Source organism: Idiotropiscis lumnitzeri, chromosome 3 (assembly GCF_059441095.1).
Source record: "Idiotropiscis lumnitzeri isolate Australia: NSW breed Sydney's pygmy pipehorse chromosome 3, RoL_Ilum_1.0, whole genome shotgun sequence".
Lineage (NCBI taxonomy): Eukaryota > Metazoa > Chordata > Actinopteri > Syngnathiformes > Syngnathidae > Idiotropiscis > Idiotropiscis lumnitzeri.
The window spans coordinates 10,265,831-10,281,906 of NC_142393.1; the positions used below are offsets into that span (position 1 = coordinate 10,265,831).

Here is a 16,076-nt window from a genome sequence, read left to right on the forward strand (position 1 = left end):
CAAGACCACATACAAACACCAATCGAGTCCAAGGCATTATCGAGAAAAGTGAATATCAAGACCGAGAGAACAACAAAATGATCAGTATTTTTTTTCCAAATCAGGTTTGCAAAAAAAAAAAAAAAAAAAAAAAATTCTGCTGTTGTCGTCTTTATTCTTCCTCTGAACATGCTGAGAAAAGTTGGACGTTGTGCCAGCGTTTCCTATAAGTCACAGGTGTCAAACTCCAGTCAGGTCATCAGCAAGCTCTCCCGGAGCCTCATAACAGTCTTCATTATTCGAAACATCCAAAACATGCAGGAGCGCGGCCCTCAAAGACCGGCGTTTGGCACCTGTGCCGTAAGCAGTGCACCACATAATTTGCATGTTGCAGAGTTTCCGCTTACATGGCGCTTGGCAAATGAACTCCTTATGGTTTTAGAAAACAAACTTAATTACTGACTCGCGTGCCAACATTTTTTTTTCCACTTTTTCGGATGGGCTGAGTCTCTTCAGTCATCTTCATCCACTCGCTGTGTGCTGTGGGCGTGGCACATTCTGCATTTCTATTCTCACTGATCACAGGAAGACTCGGCCGGGTTTTATTGAAGACCACGAGTCCGCCCTGTCCGAGACGGAGACAAGACAGATTAAAAATACCTTCGATTCTGAGACGAGACCCTTAAAAAGTGGTCTCGAAACCAAGAGCGATCTTGAGAACAACACTATCCATCCATTAGCGCAGTTCTTTATCCCGGTCTCGATTCAACCCAATTCAAGGGTCACATGAGGAGCAGAATTCGGGTAGATGCAGAGAGGACACGGAAGTGACAAAGTAAAAAGTCTTTTGTCTAGACAAAAGGATGCAGAAGGCATGGAAGCAAACTTGACCACGTGTCGTTGAGCAACCGGAGCTAAAAATGCTGAGTGACATGAGGTCACAATACAATAATTAGATTTATTTGATCCTATAGTGACTGTAGGATAAAATGAACGTTAGATAATAAAGGGCCATAGCAAGTGACAAAATCAAAGCACGCCAACACGCAGCTCAGTCCTCACCAATCTTTTTAGGTTTTACACCTGGCAGCTCCAGTTCCAGGAACTTTCTACGTTTTTGTCAAGTGTCCCTCCTATGTACAATAATATATAATATAATGTCTTTCAGTTGGTTTGGGTCTTGGGGACCATCGTTGCGCTTTTATGACCACAGTGCCGCTGAATTATGGAATTCTGCTCGGAGCTCACCAGCTCATGTCCACATTCATATCTGACAGACACTGAGCCAGGTGGCCGTCGCGGTCCATCTGGGAGGCCCTGGGGAGGAGGCAGCAACCACAGGGTTAATGTGTGCTCAGGTAATTCACAAAAAAAAAAAAAACACTAAGCAAACGGATTGCCATAACATGGGAACATTCATGCGAATGTGCAAGACGCCTAAAACGACAAAACGCCAGGGCAGTTGGAGGCCGTAACCGACAATGTTAATAAATGAACACAAAGCAACAGACTGCATCAGATTGGGCCCCACTCCATCTACGTATCCACTTTCTATCGCGCTGAATATAGAGCAGAGGCCATTCCCACTTTTAGAAAATTAACATTTTACGACAGTGTTACATAGCAATTAATGAAGTTTGCTGTTCAATTTGTTTCTAAGTGTTTGTTGGACGTCCATACTCACCCGACAGGGAAGACCAGCAGACACATGGGGCAGCTACTCAACGCATCTTGAGCTTGCTCTTTACTTTTTGCGCCAGTGCACTTCTTTGGCTCATCCTCTTCCGTCTCCATTGGCTCCTCAATGCTATTTTCTTCCTGGTCCAGAGGTTGACTGTCCAAGCAAGTAGCTTGTGCTCTCTTTTCCACTTCCTCTTTTACATTTGGCGTTTTTCCTTTCCTTTCGACACCTGAGGGCCCGGCAATGGCATCGGGATATGCAAAATCTTCTTTGGAGCGAGCCCGTACAGTCAGAAATTTGTCCTTGTGCTTTTGATGATGGAGAGAGGACAACGACCAGTCAGCAATGTCCAGTCCAGATTTGGTCTGTTGGGAAGAGGTGGTCGGGAGATCTGGACACTGTTGGGATGCTGGAAGTGGTTCGGGGAAGCGAGGAACCTCTTCATTCAAGCCCCGCCAGGGTTGTTCAACCAGCGCTTGTGACGTAGCTTCCTAAAATCAAAGCAGAAATACTGTTAAGCAGTGTGAACAAGTTTATTTCATGCTGCCTCCACCGCATATGTGGACAGTTATTTTTACACTCAAGAGCCCAAGAAGGAGTATGAATTTAAATTCTGAACATCAGAACTGGAAGGCGGTTTTGTTCACCACGCCAACACCCTGAAGTCTGTTTCTCGCACCGATTAATCTACTGTTTGTAGGAAACAAAACCATCATGCATGTGTGTCGTTGCAAAAAAAACAAAAAACAATTTCTATGTAAGGGAAAAAAAACACTAGTTTGGGTTTATTTGTTTTTACGTTCATGAGCAGTGCTCCTGGTCTAATCAATGAAAGTTATAGCACAAAAACAGCCCTAACTTACAGTTACAGATGGATGAGGAAGATCAGGAACGTCTTCCCATTGCTCCTCGTTCAGGTACGGCAGCGCGGAGTGGAGGGTCATGGCCCACAGAGCTTCTGTAGAAGTGAGGTTCTCCTTGGTCCACCATGGTGAGCCAGAATCTGCAGACCTTCAAAAACACAATTCTCAAACAACTCAAATGTATTTTTCACGTTACTATTATGCCGTTGTAAAAATATTGGTTCCTGAGCAATTCTTTTGTGGTTTGATTTTGCTTTGTTTGTATTATTTACGCAGATATAAAAGCACTGTGTAAAGCAGAGTGTTTTACTAAAATAATGATACCTTATTGTTGGACAACGTCTATATATGAGTTTATTCACTGATTTAAAAAAAATTATCAGAAGTCATGACTAGTTACATGGTATTTCAGTAGTTGGAGGACTACTTGTTACTTATTTGAATGTAATAGCAGTAAAAAGTTAAAGTAGTTTTGGCAACTCTGCTTACAACTGTTTTTTTAATTTATTGTTTTACATTTATGACCTTAAAGAGTTTTTCCACACAAATATACTCTAAACGTGACGTCACGACTGCGGTCCCATAGATTCGTGATGGGCTAAGAATTCGTGTTACGCAGTGGCAACGGAACATCGTCACAAACCGAAGACTTTACGGAAACAACACTGAAGAGAACTCCTGTTTTCAAAAGCCTTGTCATCAAACTTTAATCACACTGGCATTGCTTTAATACTCTTTACCGATGTACATTTTTACGCCTACCTAGTCTCATTAGTCGTCTTGGCTGTTGCACGTTTCGTCTCCAGAGATTCACTAGAAGTTACTTCCACAGTCCCCTCGGCGGAATACTTGCGTTTATTCAGGCTTTTGACTGATAGATTACCAGCCATGTTCGTTTTATTGGTACTTGATTTTCGCGCGCTTCGCGGTACTCAACTTCCTTGTTTGGGCTATGACGTCACATAGATGTGTCCAATCCAAGAACGTCTATTGCATAAGCACCACCCATACGCATGTTGTCTTTTTCAAGCAGATAGATAGATAGATATCCATGTTTGTATGTATTTATTTATAGTTTTCAGCAACAATAGCAGCACAATGTTACTTGCTTGGTTCATGCATTCATGCATACATCAGGGGCATGCAATGTTGGGAAAATTTATATATTTTCCCGAACGGCTGCTCTATTTAGGTGACAGATTTTTTAAATTCAGATTTGGCATGCTTGTTGACAACATTATTCACTGTGGTGCGGCAAATGTGGACTTTCATTTATTATAAGATTATGAAGTCCTCTCAGTGTACACTTAAACGGGTTCCTCAAAGAACAGATGCAATCACAGTATAAAGCTTTGTTTCCTCCGTGAGAGCACACATAAAGTGGAAATGTGACAAACTATCGGTGGGAATTTCTGAGCCCTCGAAACTTTTGGCCCACAGACAGGGACCGACGGATTGGCTAACCTTATGCAATGGAAAGGAAAGGGAATACTTGGGAAACAAAAGCGAGAGGGGGTTACTACCAAAAAGAAGAACAGAATTATGAGGCAACCTTCCACTTTAAATTTTGGCGACCACATTTTGGGCAGCGGAACTGACTGAGATTGGTATTCCAGAAGGACCATTACAGAAGAGCTGACTTGAGCTGATGTGTTTTTCGAGCTTTACAGTGAAATCGTTGCGCGGACCAGTGGTCTGGTTCTCTGGTACATAGTGCTACTCTGAGAAAAAGACAGCCAACGCCAGGAAAAAAATCTGATGTCATTCATCCCACGTGATGCTGTTTGGTGTTCTGCTGCCATGGAGATGGTAGCGATGATGAGCAGAGCAGAATAGTTACACGCTGACCAGAACCATTATGACCACTTGTGCAAACCAAAGGTCTGTATAGAAGTCTAAGAATGTGTATATAAACAAAGTACATATCCTCAGTTCAGGGTGTACCGATGGCAGCTGGGATAGACTCCAGCACGCCCGCGACCCTCGTGAGGATAAGCGGCTTTGATAATGGATATTCATGTTTATGTTCAACCAGAGCATCATAAATATATTTAAAATATTTTATCAGGGCTTTTACGACGGTGCATATGAGATGACTGCGAGATATGTTGCATACTACTCATTCAAACACGATCTAATGACAGTATTTCAATGGACATTGCTCCTTCAGTGAGGTTAAGTGGGTCAAAGGTTATGCTGTATGTGACACGTTTTCTTTTTCCTATAGACAGGAATGTGGGTGTGGAAGTTGATATGCTCGAGTTGCGATACTACTTGAGAAACGTTGGCAGGTAGCCATGCCATTCAGCATTCCCACAGTCAAACATTGGAAGACGGATAAATGGCTCCATTGATCATTTTCGTGCGACGCTTGTCATCATGCCATCTTACTATTAGGCAACGGTGTTATCAAACAGATCCTCGCATACACGTGTACATACTGTACATTCCCTGAAAATGACTTTATGTGTGCAGACAGTTTTTGCAAAGTCTTTTAACGATGGCAATTAAGGTTGATTGGTTTGACACCTTCCCCGCGATTGGCAGACTGCCTTTCGTTAAAAGTAGTTGGCATAAGCTTCAGCTTACCTGAAACCTAAACTAAGGACGTGCGGTATAAAAAAAAAAATAATAATAATAGCATGGTTATACACAACGGCACTTTTTTTTTTCTAGAATTAAGACTTAAGTTCAGAGGATACAGTGGCTTTCACCCCAAAAAATCAGTGGTGGGGGGATGTTAGTGCATCAGCTAAAATGTAAAGTATTAGTCTGCTTTATGTCTCATGTCTTATCTGTAAATAGTCAGAATTTATTATTATTATTACTATTACTATTTATTATTATTATTATTCATCCATTATGTGTACCGCATGTCCTCACAAGGGTCACAGGCATGCTGGAACCCATCCCAGCTGTCTTCGGGCAGAAGGCGGGGTACACCCTGAACTGGTTGCCAGCCAACCGCAGGGCACACATAGACGAACAACCATCCACTCATACCTAGGGTCAATTCAGAGTGTCCAATCAGTCTACAATGCATATTTTTGGAACGTGGGAGGAAACCGGAGTACCCGGAGAAAACCCACGCAGGCACGGGAAGATCATGCAAACTCCACACAGGAAGGCCAGAGCCGAATCAAACCCACAACCTATGTACTGTGAAGCCACCGTGCAAACCAGTAGTGCACTGTGCTGCTATTTTTATTATTATCATTTTTATTATTTTTATCCCTCCATGCATCCATCATCTATATTATTATTTTTGTTATTATTACTATTGTTATTATAATTATTGTTATTAATTATTATTTTTGTTTATTATTCTTATTATTATTCTTATTACTATTATTATTATTATTGTTATTATTATTATTATTATACTTCATTGGACACAATCATTTTACTGTGACACCAACCATGACATTCTTGGCGTTCTTGACATGAGAGAGCAACCCTAAAGCAAGTTGACATTCATTGGTTTACCCCTCTAATTCATCAGGAGGATCTATTTTTTTAATTGCCGGACTAATTAAATCCGAACTTTCTGTTGAGGTTCATAAAGGCTTCTCTCGATCTATGCAAGACAATTCACCAGGCAAGAGTCCAGTAAGCATGCCTCACAAGTTGCAGTGACAGCAATGCCTGGCTGGGGGGCGCCACCAGAGCAGCCAACTACATTATTTCCCTTGAAGTTGAACTTGTCACGTTGAGTCACTTGGTTTTGGTTTTTCGCCACCAACTTTCACTGTGACACTTCCTGACTTAACATTCAGAGAGAAGCTGAGTGGAAGTAAGGACTGTGAGTTCACAAGTCATCCTTGGCTAGTCATATCAGTCATGCGGATGTGTCGCAATAAAGTGTGCAGTCTCATTTGTATGTTGCAAAAAAATATAATAAAATACAAGACGATACAAAAAGGCATCACTTACTTAACAAACGAGACTAGCATTATAACAATCCAGTCCATATAACATATAATCTGATGGCAGACATGAAGTCAAAGCTGTAATGGAGCATCTTTGGAAATAAGAGCGAAGAATTTATTGCTGCGTCTCCACATGGAAATACAGTTTCCGTTTACAGATAATTATTGGTCTCCAAGGGAACATTTTATATGTATCTTATGTATATATCTATGGAAAAGTTGAATGAACATTTGAGCCAACTAGGTCAGAGACAAGTCATGCATGCATGCGGCTACAAAAATACAGACATGGACTTTATTTTTCTGAGTGCATTGTATTAAACTGTAGGTACAATTGGTAAGCGCGTGCATGAAGGATGAATTTGTGGAGAAGTGTCAAGAGTTAATCCACTTTGCTCAAGGGCACCTCAGCAATGCTCGAGGATCATAACATTAAATATTTTCATGATATTTTCTGTCTGCTGGTGTTTGGTCTGCAGCTTCGAAATCACAGTAAATGTAGGAAGACTACATGAATACGCAGGCACTGTATAAAGATAAATGAGTTTCGAAAGAAATATACACGAGATTATTTGGTGCTTGGGATTTCATTTCACCCCAATTTGTGACGTAATCACTTGCAGTTTTAAAATGCATTCCTTTAGATAGATAGATAGGTAGGTAGGTAGGTAGGTAGGTAGGTAGGTAGGTAGGTAGGTAGGTAGGTAGGTAGGTAGGTAGGTAGGTAGGTAGGTAGGTAGGTAGGTAGGTAGGTAGGTAGGTAGGTAGGTAGGTAGGTAGGTAGGTAGGTAGGTAGGTAGGTAGGTAGGTAGGTAGGTAGGTAGGTAGGTAGGTAGGTAGGTAGGTAGGTAGGTAGGTAGGTAGGTAGGTAGGTAGGTAGGTAGGTAGGTAGGTAGGTAGGTAGGTAGGTAGGTAGGTAGGTAGGTAGGTAGGTAGGTAGGTAGGTAGGTAGGTAGGTAGGTAGGTAGGTAGGTAGGTAGGTAGGTAGGTAGGTAGGTAGGTAGGTAGGTAGGTAGGTAGGTAGGTAGGTAGGTAGGTAGGTAGGTAGGTAGGTAGGTAGGTAGGTAGGTAGGTAGATAGATAGATAGATAGATAGATAGATAGATAGATAGATAGATAGATAGATAGATAGATAGGTAGATAGATAGATAGATAGATAGATAGATAGATAGATAGATAGATAGATAGATAGATAGATAGATAGATAGATAGATAGATAGATAGATAGATAGATAGATAGATAGATAGATAGATAGATAGATAGGTAGATAGATAGGTAGGTAGATAGGTAGATAGGTAGATAGGTAGATAGGTAGATAGATAGATAGATAGATAGATAGATAGATAGATAGATAGATAGATAGATAGATAGATAGATAGATAGATAGATAGATAGGTAGATAGATAGGTAGGTAGATAGGTAGATAGGTAGATAGGTAGATAGGTAGATAGATAGATAGATAGATAGATAGATAGATAGATAGATAGATAGATAGATAGATAGTTTCCTCTCTGTCTATGTGCAGGCCAGCAGCTAGGGGGGGAGGCTTGTCCCTGGAACAGCCGTGCCTGCAGAGTCACTCACATTCCTGGCTGGGATTCAATGACTGAGCCAGACACACAAACACGGAGGGGAGGGGAGCGCGTGCGCGTGCGTGTGACCGAGAGACGCAGACTGGGAGAGAGAGGAAGGGAGGGAGAGAGAGAGAGAGAGAGCGATCGAGAGAGAGAGAGGAGGGGGAAGAGAGAGAGCGAGAGAGCTCATCTCCATACAGTCACAGTGAACTGCGGGGGCCGACGGAGCGGTCCTCGAGAGCGGAAAGAGCCGCTAAAGTAGGATTTGAATCCATATCGAGTTTCGACAACCGCTTTACATTTGTTTTCGCTATCTATCCTTCGGAATTTGACGCAGGGAACTTTGTGTGGGGCCTTTGTGGAGTTTGGAAAGCCAGCCCCCCTTCTATCCGGCATGGACAGTCCGAGCGCCTCATCAGGGAGCTACTGACCCACGTTCATTCACTCGGCACGGGAATACAAGCGTGAAACCACGGGGACTTTTTTTCCTCACTAAATGTTTGATGAAGTGCTTCAAAGTTTTGGCCAATTCTCGGACGCGGTGGATGAGAATTGGCCAAAACTTTGAAGCACTTCATCAAACATTTAGTCGAGGCAAAAACCGTCCCCGTGGTTTCACGCTTGTATTCCCGTGACCGATGAGACTGAAAGTGCGGTCAGTAGCTTCCCTGCATCGGACGGCAGACTCGGACTGTTCACCCATGCCGGATAGCCACCCTAGGGGGGCCTGGCCGCCTTCTCTGCCCGCTGGCAACATGAGCTCCTCTTCAAGAAGGACGGGAAGGAGCCCGAGCCGGTCCTGCAGCATCTGCCGCCGCCAGTGATGCCCGGGCCGCTCTTCATCCCGTCGGACCGTTCCACGGAGAGGTGCGAGACAGTCCTAGAGGGCGAGACCATCTCGTGTTTCGTGGTCGGAGGGGAGAAGCGGCTGTGTCTCCCCCAGATCCTCAACACGGTGCTGCGGGACTTCAGCCTGCAGCAGATCAACTCGGTGTGCGACGAGCTGCACATCTACTGCTCCCGGTGCACCGCCGACCAGCTGGAGATCCTCAAAGTCATGGGGATCTTGCCCTTCTCGGCGCCCTCCTGCGGCCTCATCACCAAGACGGACGCCGAGCGGCTGTGCAACGCGCTCATTTACGGGGGCGCTTATCCTCCGCGCTGCAAGAAGGAGGCGGGCAGCGGAGGAGCGCTAGAGCTGGAGCTCACCGAGAGGAGCTTCAAAATCTACCACGAGTGCTTCGGCAAGTGTAAGGGCTTGTTCGTCCCCGAGTTGTACACCAGCCCCAACGCAGCGTGCATCCAGTGCATGGACTGCAGACTCATGTACCCCACGCACAAGTTCGTGGTGCACAGCCACAAGGCGCAGGAGAACAGAACTTGCCACTGGGGCTTCGACTCGGCCAACTGGAGAGCCTACGTCCTCCTGGGCCAGGATTACACGGGCAAGGAGGAGAAGAGCCGCCTGGAGCAGCTCCTGGACGAAATCAAGGAGAAGTTTGATTTCGCCAACAAGTACAAAAGGAAAGCCTCATCCAGGGTGAGTTGGCGTCATTCTTTATGTGTCATTCAGCCGAAGCTGGGATCTACTTTGACAAGGTGTCTGCACACGTTTAATTGCACTTAATGGAGCTCATGTTGTATTTAAACGAGGGAGTGGCACTTTAAAAGCCTCTTAAATTTGCAACAAGTTGCGTAATCGTCCACAGCAATGTGCATTTTAACGACAAGGATAAAGAAAATGTTTCTAAGAACATTACACTTTGGACAAATGGAAAGTTGAACTCTTTCCAATGTTGTGTGTGTTTTAATGATTGTTTGGTCATCATTGACATGTTATTACTAATTACGCCCTATATACAACAATGACACTAAAACACCTCCGGTGGCAATAAAGTCATTATTTGCAAGGGGAAGACCTCTCAGGCTCGGTTTTATTGCACCTTACTGTAAATACAATCCCATTTACCAACAAATGCCTCACGAGGACTGTGTAAACATAATATCTATTTGTGGTGAAATGAAAGAAAGCACTCTTGATTAAATTACATCTGCACGCCTGTGGGAAACTGCAGTTTATATATGCAATGGCAGCTTTGGTTTGTAAAGTGTCCGTGTGTGTGCTGGTGGCGACTATTAGCACTTGTTATGACCATAACAGCAAAATCAGCCACTGCATCCGTGTTTAATTTCACATATGAAATTTTTGTGACAACACATTTTTTTTTCTCCTTCCCTATGTGTAGTGAAAATAGGTGGCGATTTTGTTTTTGTAACTTTCTTGCCATTCTTCTAATCTCATAAAATACAACCAACGAATAAGGTAGTTAAAAAAAAACGAGTACAGCAGTGTTGACGAGAATTGCCAAGCATGAGCAAATTGACAGACATGTAAATGTATGAATGCATAATAATGAGACAACTGATGTGCCGGTTAGGAGTTTGCAGGGAGGAAAAAGAGAGAACTTTGTGTGGGAGATTGATAAAAGAAAGCCCACCCCCCACCCCACCTCGAGGAAAAAAAGACTAGTGATGCCATTTGCATGAACTGTTACACATGAATGGGGTTGATGAAGCAGGGTTTAGAAGTATTGTGGTGGAAACATAATATGATCCCAACAAAGAGGAGCATTCAGCAAACATCGGGCCCACCCCTCCCCCAAACATCCACCTACCCCAGGCCAGCGACCCACCTCTGACACACACACACACACACACATTGGTCCTCCCCCTCTCCTCCCGACTTTTTACTCCAGTCTGATTGCCACCAGAGTGGACTCAGGGGCAAAACACTTGGTTTGATCAGATCTAGAAAGCAAAGTGCTTGGAAGCATCTCATCTCTTGTCCTGCACAGAGGATTCTCTCAGAGGAACACGCCAAAGAAAGAGAAATCCGAGAGAACCTTGATGTCCCGGAGAGTGCCAAAGTCCTGCCATGCATGGTGAATACCCACTCTTGGCACACACGTTCATTCAAGCTAGAGTGGGCACACCTCAAGGACCCCGCTTTCTCGGGCCTCTTCTACTTTTATACAAGAGACCGCAGGGCACTCGAGTGTTATGCCAAAGGCTCATTTGCTTTTTAATCTGACTCCTTTATCCCCCCCGTCCCCCCCAGTACCGTGTTTCAAGAAACGCTAATGAGGGAATACATGCTGGGTAGGAGTTGAGGAAAATCGCTAAATTTACGGCAACAGAGCTCCCCTTTGTCAGCACATTTAAGCAAAGACGAGGCACTTTGAAAATGTTCTTGGAGCTTGCGAGCAGAAAGTGCCAGACTATGCTGCCTTATGCCTTTTTAGCTCCCAAGAAACACTGTCATCCGTGTGCCGTCAGCAGCGGAACTGTACGGCCACCGTGAATATTAATGAGTCTGTTCCAGCGGTGTTAGCAGAAGTCTCGAATGCAGACAGACACAGGAAATGATATTTCCACATTCCCCCGTTGCAGACACTCCCCTTCGAGCTTCCTTCCGAGACACACGCATGCACGAGTCTGAGCGTAGGAAAATGTGACTTTGGTGGCGTGGCTTAACTTTGTGAAAGTTGCGTTTGAAGATAAGAGCTGCTGAGACCATTGCAAACATCAGAGCTAATGAGGTTGAAGTCGGCGCTCGACGAGATTTCTCTGGTTTCTTGCTGCTTCACATGTGGGAAACACCCCTCAGCTCTGTCTTTACACTCGAGCGACATATGGACAGGGAATGATTTCATATGTTGCGCAAATTAAAGTAGTTCTTCAAACGGAGTGCGCATAGGCTACGTCCAACTGCATAGCCGACCATGGGGGACCATAATTTGAATCCCGATTTGGGATTTTTCTCAGCGGAGTTTTCTCGCCAGGTTTCCTTCACTTCGGATCTGGTCCTTGTGTTTCCATGATGTACCGATTCCAAAATGCTTTTGTGTCCTTATCCATCAATGTTTCTTTGGACACAAACAAAATGGAATATTTTGGACTACCATTTGAATTCTCACTCAATGCTGACCGACAGGCGGCCATAACGAGGTGACATCTCAGATCTCCCACTCGACAGGACCGGATTGGAAATTTGAATAGATCTACGCTTGTTTGATTATACGCAAACATGACACATCCATCAACAACGGTGGATGGGCTTTGAAAAAGAACATGGCTGTGTTGGAAGAACGAAGAGGCCATTTTGCTGTGTTTCGCCTCCATGTCTCCATTGGTGTGCTCACAACAGCTGGAGCTGTAACAAAGCACTTTCCGTACGGTTCTTTGACATGACCACACGTTATAAATCATGTCCAATTCTTAATTTGGTTTTAAATCATGTATCCAAGCACGTATATAGTCCTATTTCTCTGTTGGTCCCTTTTTGGTTCCACCGCAAAGGCTCTCAGAAAGCGCTCCTCTGGATTGGGCCTGTGTCTAAAGGGGCCGCTTGTTTCAGGGGGCAAGGTGGGGCAGTGGTGCTGCCTTTCAGAGGAAGTGAACTCCCAGAGGGGATAGCAGTCCATGTTCTATTTCATATGCAAGGCACAGTGTTGGCTAAGCTTGCTGACAGCCAGCCATGTCCACACAGTGGACAGGAGAACAGCTGGTGGCTGTGCATTTCAATGGCTTCAGAGGGAATATTTCCATCCTCCTTTTTTGCAGCACATCAGCAAATGTGACAGTTGCAAACGTCTCCGCTTGGGTGGATTTGATGCCTTATTTTCTTTGCCTTTATTTATTTTTTTTTCCATGGAAATAGTAACATTTGAATGTGTTCCCTCTACGCTTTGAAACGGAGGAAGCCACTAATTCAATTAGCTCGCAGAAATGAGTTGCATGCTCGACAAAGTTGGCAGTCTGTGTTTGTAATGGAAGAGTGTCGGTCCACAGTGTTCGGGAAACAAAAATAAATGCTACGTTGACATTTAAATGCATTGCTGTCAAACATGGTTGCAGTCTCGATCATTTCTCAAGCACAATTTCAACGGAGTGACAGCAACAAGAAAGTCCTCTCACAGAAGTTTCTTGAGTTGTTATTTAGCAAAAATCGTCGCGTTGACTAAAACACATTTTCAATTACTGGGCTCTAATAATTAAAATAAAGACAGTAAAATCAATTTGAGGTTTAACATAGGTCCTCCTCACAAATGTCTTCATTTACGTACACACACGTGGCTGCATTTTTCTATCGGCACATTCCTTATTGCCCTGCAGACAGTCAACCACAAAAGCTACACTAAATAGCTTCTTTCCATTTCTAATTTCTTAGACAAATGCAATAATGCAGACCTTTGCGCATAGGAAAACTCGATGAATATAAAACAATTTTTTTTAACGTGACAATTCTACAGTTTTTTTTTTTTTTATATGCGAGTTCAAAAAAGCGCAATGGCAATCCACAGATACAATTCTTTTTCACAGAGATTAATTCAGTGCAGTAAAAAAAAAAAATTAAATCCCCCACCAAATAATTTAAAAAGCTATTTATCGTCCTAAAAAGCAAACTGGCGCAATACCGGATTCAAATTTCTAATAGCAGTCTAAGATGGGCTCCTGACTTGGCAAATCACCGGACAAGCTTTATATTTAAACCAGAAAAGTGCACATATAAGCAACAACTTTCTGACCAAGGCGACTTTGCAATTAACCAGCCGAGTAAAAAAAAAAAAGGATTTTGACGTATTTAGCCGTCAATGGTAAATGAGTTAATTACAACTAAATATGAGCCACATCTTTGCTTCATCCCCATTTTAGTCTGCTGGCTTCTCCATCCAACAACAGTCACTTCATGTGAAGTGTATTTTGAAAAGAGCCCAAGCAGGCTGTCCATATTCGGACCAGTTTTCCAGACAAAGCGTAGAGAAAATTGAAACACGGCGCACACTCGGGATGGTCGGCTACGTTTTTACCTTTGTGGCCATCTACTTAAACAAGATGAAGAATAAATCGCTTCCCGTAAAGTAATGCATGAAGGCAGTGTTGTAGGCAACCATGCATACGAGCTGTCTTGGAATGTGCTGCACGCAAAGCTCAGAACTCAAGCCAAAGAGCATGCAGAGAAATAAAGTATTTCCTCCCACTAGGTGAAATCCCTTTCAGAATATTCATAGCCCTCTGCTAACAAGCACGTTCAGCTCACAGCGTCTATTCTTAAATCTTCGAAGGACCTTAAGCATGTCTCATTGGGATTATTGCAAAAGCGGCACGGAAGGAAGAACTCGGTGACCTCCTCCAGGTGTTGCGTGAAAAAGAAGCTCTCGCTCAGTCCGGTGGTGCAATTTGATGACTGGACTGTCTGTTGGCTTGTGAACAACACTGTCAATTTTTTTTTTGTGAGCATTCAATATTGATGGTAGGTTACCGTAGGCGTTGAGGTCCAGCTTGTTTATTTAATGAGTTGGTCTTTGAAATATTCATCGACACACATGGCGCATAAGCCTGGCTATAGGGGCAACTACTCTACACAACATGGCTTTCTAGTCAACTATTCAACACGGTAAAGCCATTTCTACCATGAAAAGTGGACGAGGTCCGAACATATTCGATGGAAATCATACAGGATGACGATTGCTGAGGAGAAGACATGATTTAACAATTATTAATTGATGACATCATTTCATGTTCGTCAATTCAATTTAATGTAAACCGCCATGAGAGGGCATAAATATAAATAAAGATGCAGCCTTCACAAGCAGAGTAGACTTGACTGACAGATTGAGTTCAGGCTGATGATTGAGGAAAATCAAGTTATTAGCTAAAGTTTGATTAAAAAAAACAGTCATATTCTAATTAAGCTGGATTCAAATGGTACATTCTGTTCATGAGCAAATCAGACAAAATGTTATCTTGTACAGCAGGGGTGGGCAAACCTTTTGATTGGCGGGCCACAATGGGTTCTAAAATTTGGGCTGAAACAGGAGCAGATGGATGGAGTGTTTTGGTAACCTCACCTCATCTGAGAAAAAAACCTGCATTTAATTTTAAATGAAAGTGAACAAAAGCATTACAACAAAATATATATGTCTTTGAAAAACCACATCATTTAGAAAATAAAACTTGAACAAGTTTTATTCATTTAATTTCTTTTCAAGTTCGGCGGTCCGGATTAAAACGTTTAACGGGCCGCATGTGGCCCCTGGGCCCTAGTTTGCCCACCCCTGTTCTAGAGGCATCTTATTTGGTTCAGATAAGAGGGGTTGTGTTTGGCTGAGCACAAGTTATAAACATACCCAGCAAACAACACACGCACCAAACATGGTGGACAAGCTGTGCCTTTCTGAAAATGATGTTTTTCCATCATTTCCAAGCCTTTAAACCAAATAAAAGTTCACAAAATGCAGTCTGTTTGCTCGCAGACAGTAGCTTAATTCTTCAAAATGCTTCCAAATTTTTTTTTAGGGACAAGTTCTTTTGTGGCTGCATGAGACTGTGGCCCACGGCGCTGTATTGATACTTGAAAGGCATCACATCAGATATGCTTAGTTTAAGCAAGTAACAATCACCCTATTGTCTCCCGCTCGGGTGGTTTCTGTGCGTCAGCAGTCGTCGGCCCCCCAAATAGCTATCTACTCTGACGAGCACGATACACATCATCTTCAAAATGAATTCCTTCAAGAGTTGCCAGGCTGTGGAAATGACATATTTTCAACAGACATTATGAGATTAAATGGTGTGTGTGTGTATGTGTGGCAGTGGGTGCTTTTTGCTGCATCAGCCCATACGACAACATCGCCGTTATCCGCCCACCCCCCCACCCGTGTACCCCTGCGCACCCATATGTTTAGAAGAGCAGTCAGCAACACGCAACCTTTCCCTCCCCTAATAAAGAGGTGACCTGCTTCACCCTTTGCCTCTATTATATGCCCGGCCCACCAATCGCGTGCTGCTGTGCAACTCCCACGAGGCAGATGGCTGTCTGAAACACACGCACACACACAAAATAGGACCCAACAAATTAACATTCACTGGCAGTGTGATGTAATGGAATTAATATTTGCATCGTGAAGTTGAACATAAATGTGTGTCAGATTAATATATATATTAATATATATATATATATATATATATTATTTTTTTCCCTCAGTATTC

The 16,076-nt window shown here is 43.3% G+C and overlaps 2 protein-coding genes across 3 annotated transcripts in view; one reads left to right on the plus strand and one right to left on the minus strand.

The window, feature by feature from the left end:
• Positions 1 to 134: 134 nt before the first annotated feature.
• Positions 135 to 3,529, minus strand: LOC148339848 (uncharacterized). 2 transcript variants are annotated; one of them, XM_088291229.1, is made up of 5 exons: positions 3,286 to 3,529; positions 2,524 to 2,671; positions 1,664 to 2,151; positions 1,228 to 1,296; positions 135 to 604 (listed from the first exon to the last, which is right to left on the minus strand). In XM_088291229.1, exons 1-5 carry the CDS (start codon positions 3,411 to 3,413, stop codon positions 559 to 561), a joined length of 879 nt encoding a protein of 292 aa, XP_088147355.1. In that variant the 5' UTR covers positions 3,414 to 3,529; the 3' UTR covers positions 135 to 558. The 2 variants fall into 2 exon arrangements, with proteins under 2 accessions (XP_088147355.1, XP_088147356.1); XM_088291230.1 differs by having other exon boundaries at positions 135 to 1,296; positions 3,286 to 3,527.
• A 5,136-nt stretch (positions 3,530 to 8,665) lies between these two features.
• Positions 8,666 to 16,076, plus strand: part of skia (SKI proto-oncogene a) — a 59,947-nt gene continuing 52,536 nt past the window's right edge. Inside the window, exons 1-2 of the mRNA XM_088289278.1 lie at positions 8,666 to 8,677; positions 8,749 to 9,567. Coding sequence (XP_088145404.1) covers positions 8,666 to 8,677; positions 8,749 to 9,567 — 831 coding nt within the window. The remainder of the gene's footprint in view (positions 8,678 to 8,748; positions 9,568 to 16,076) is intronic.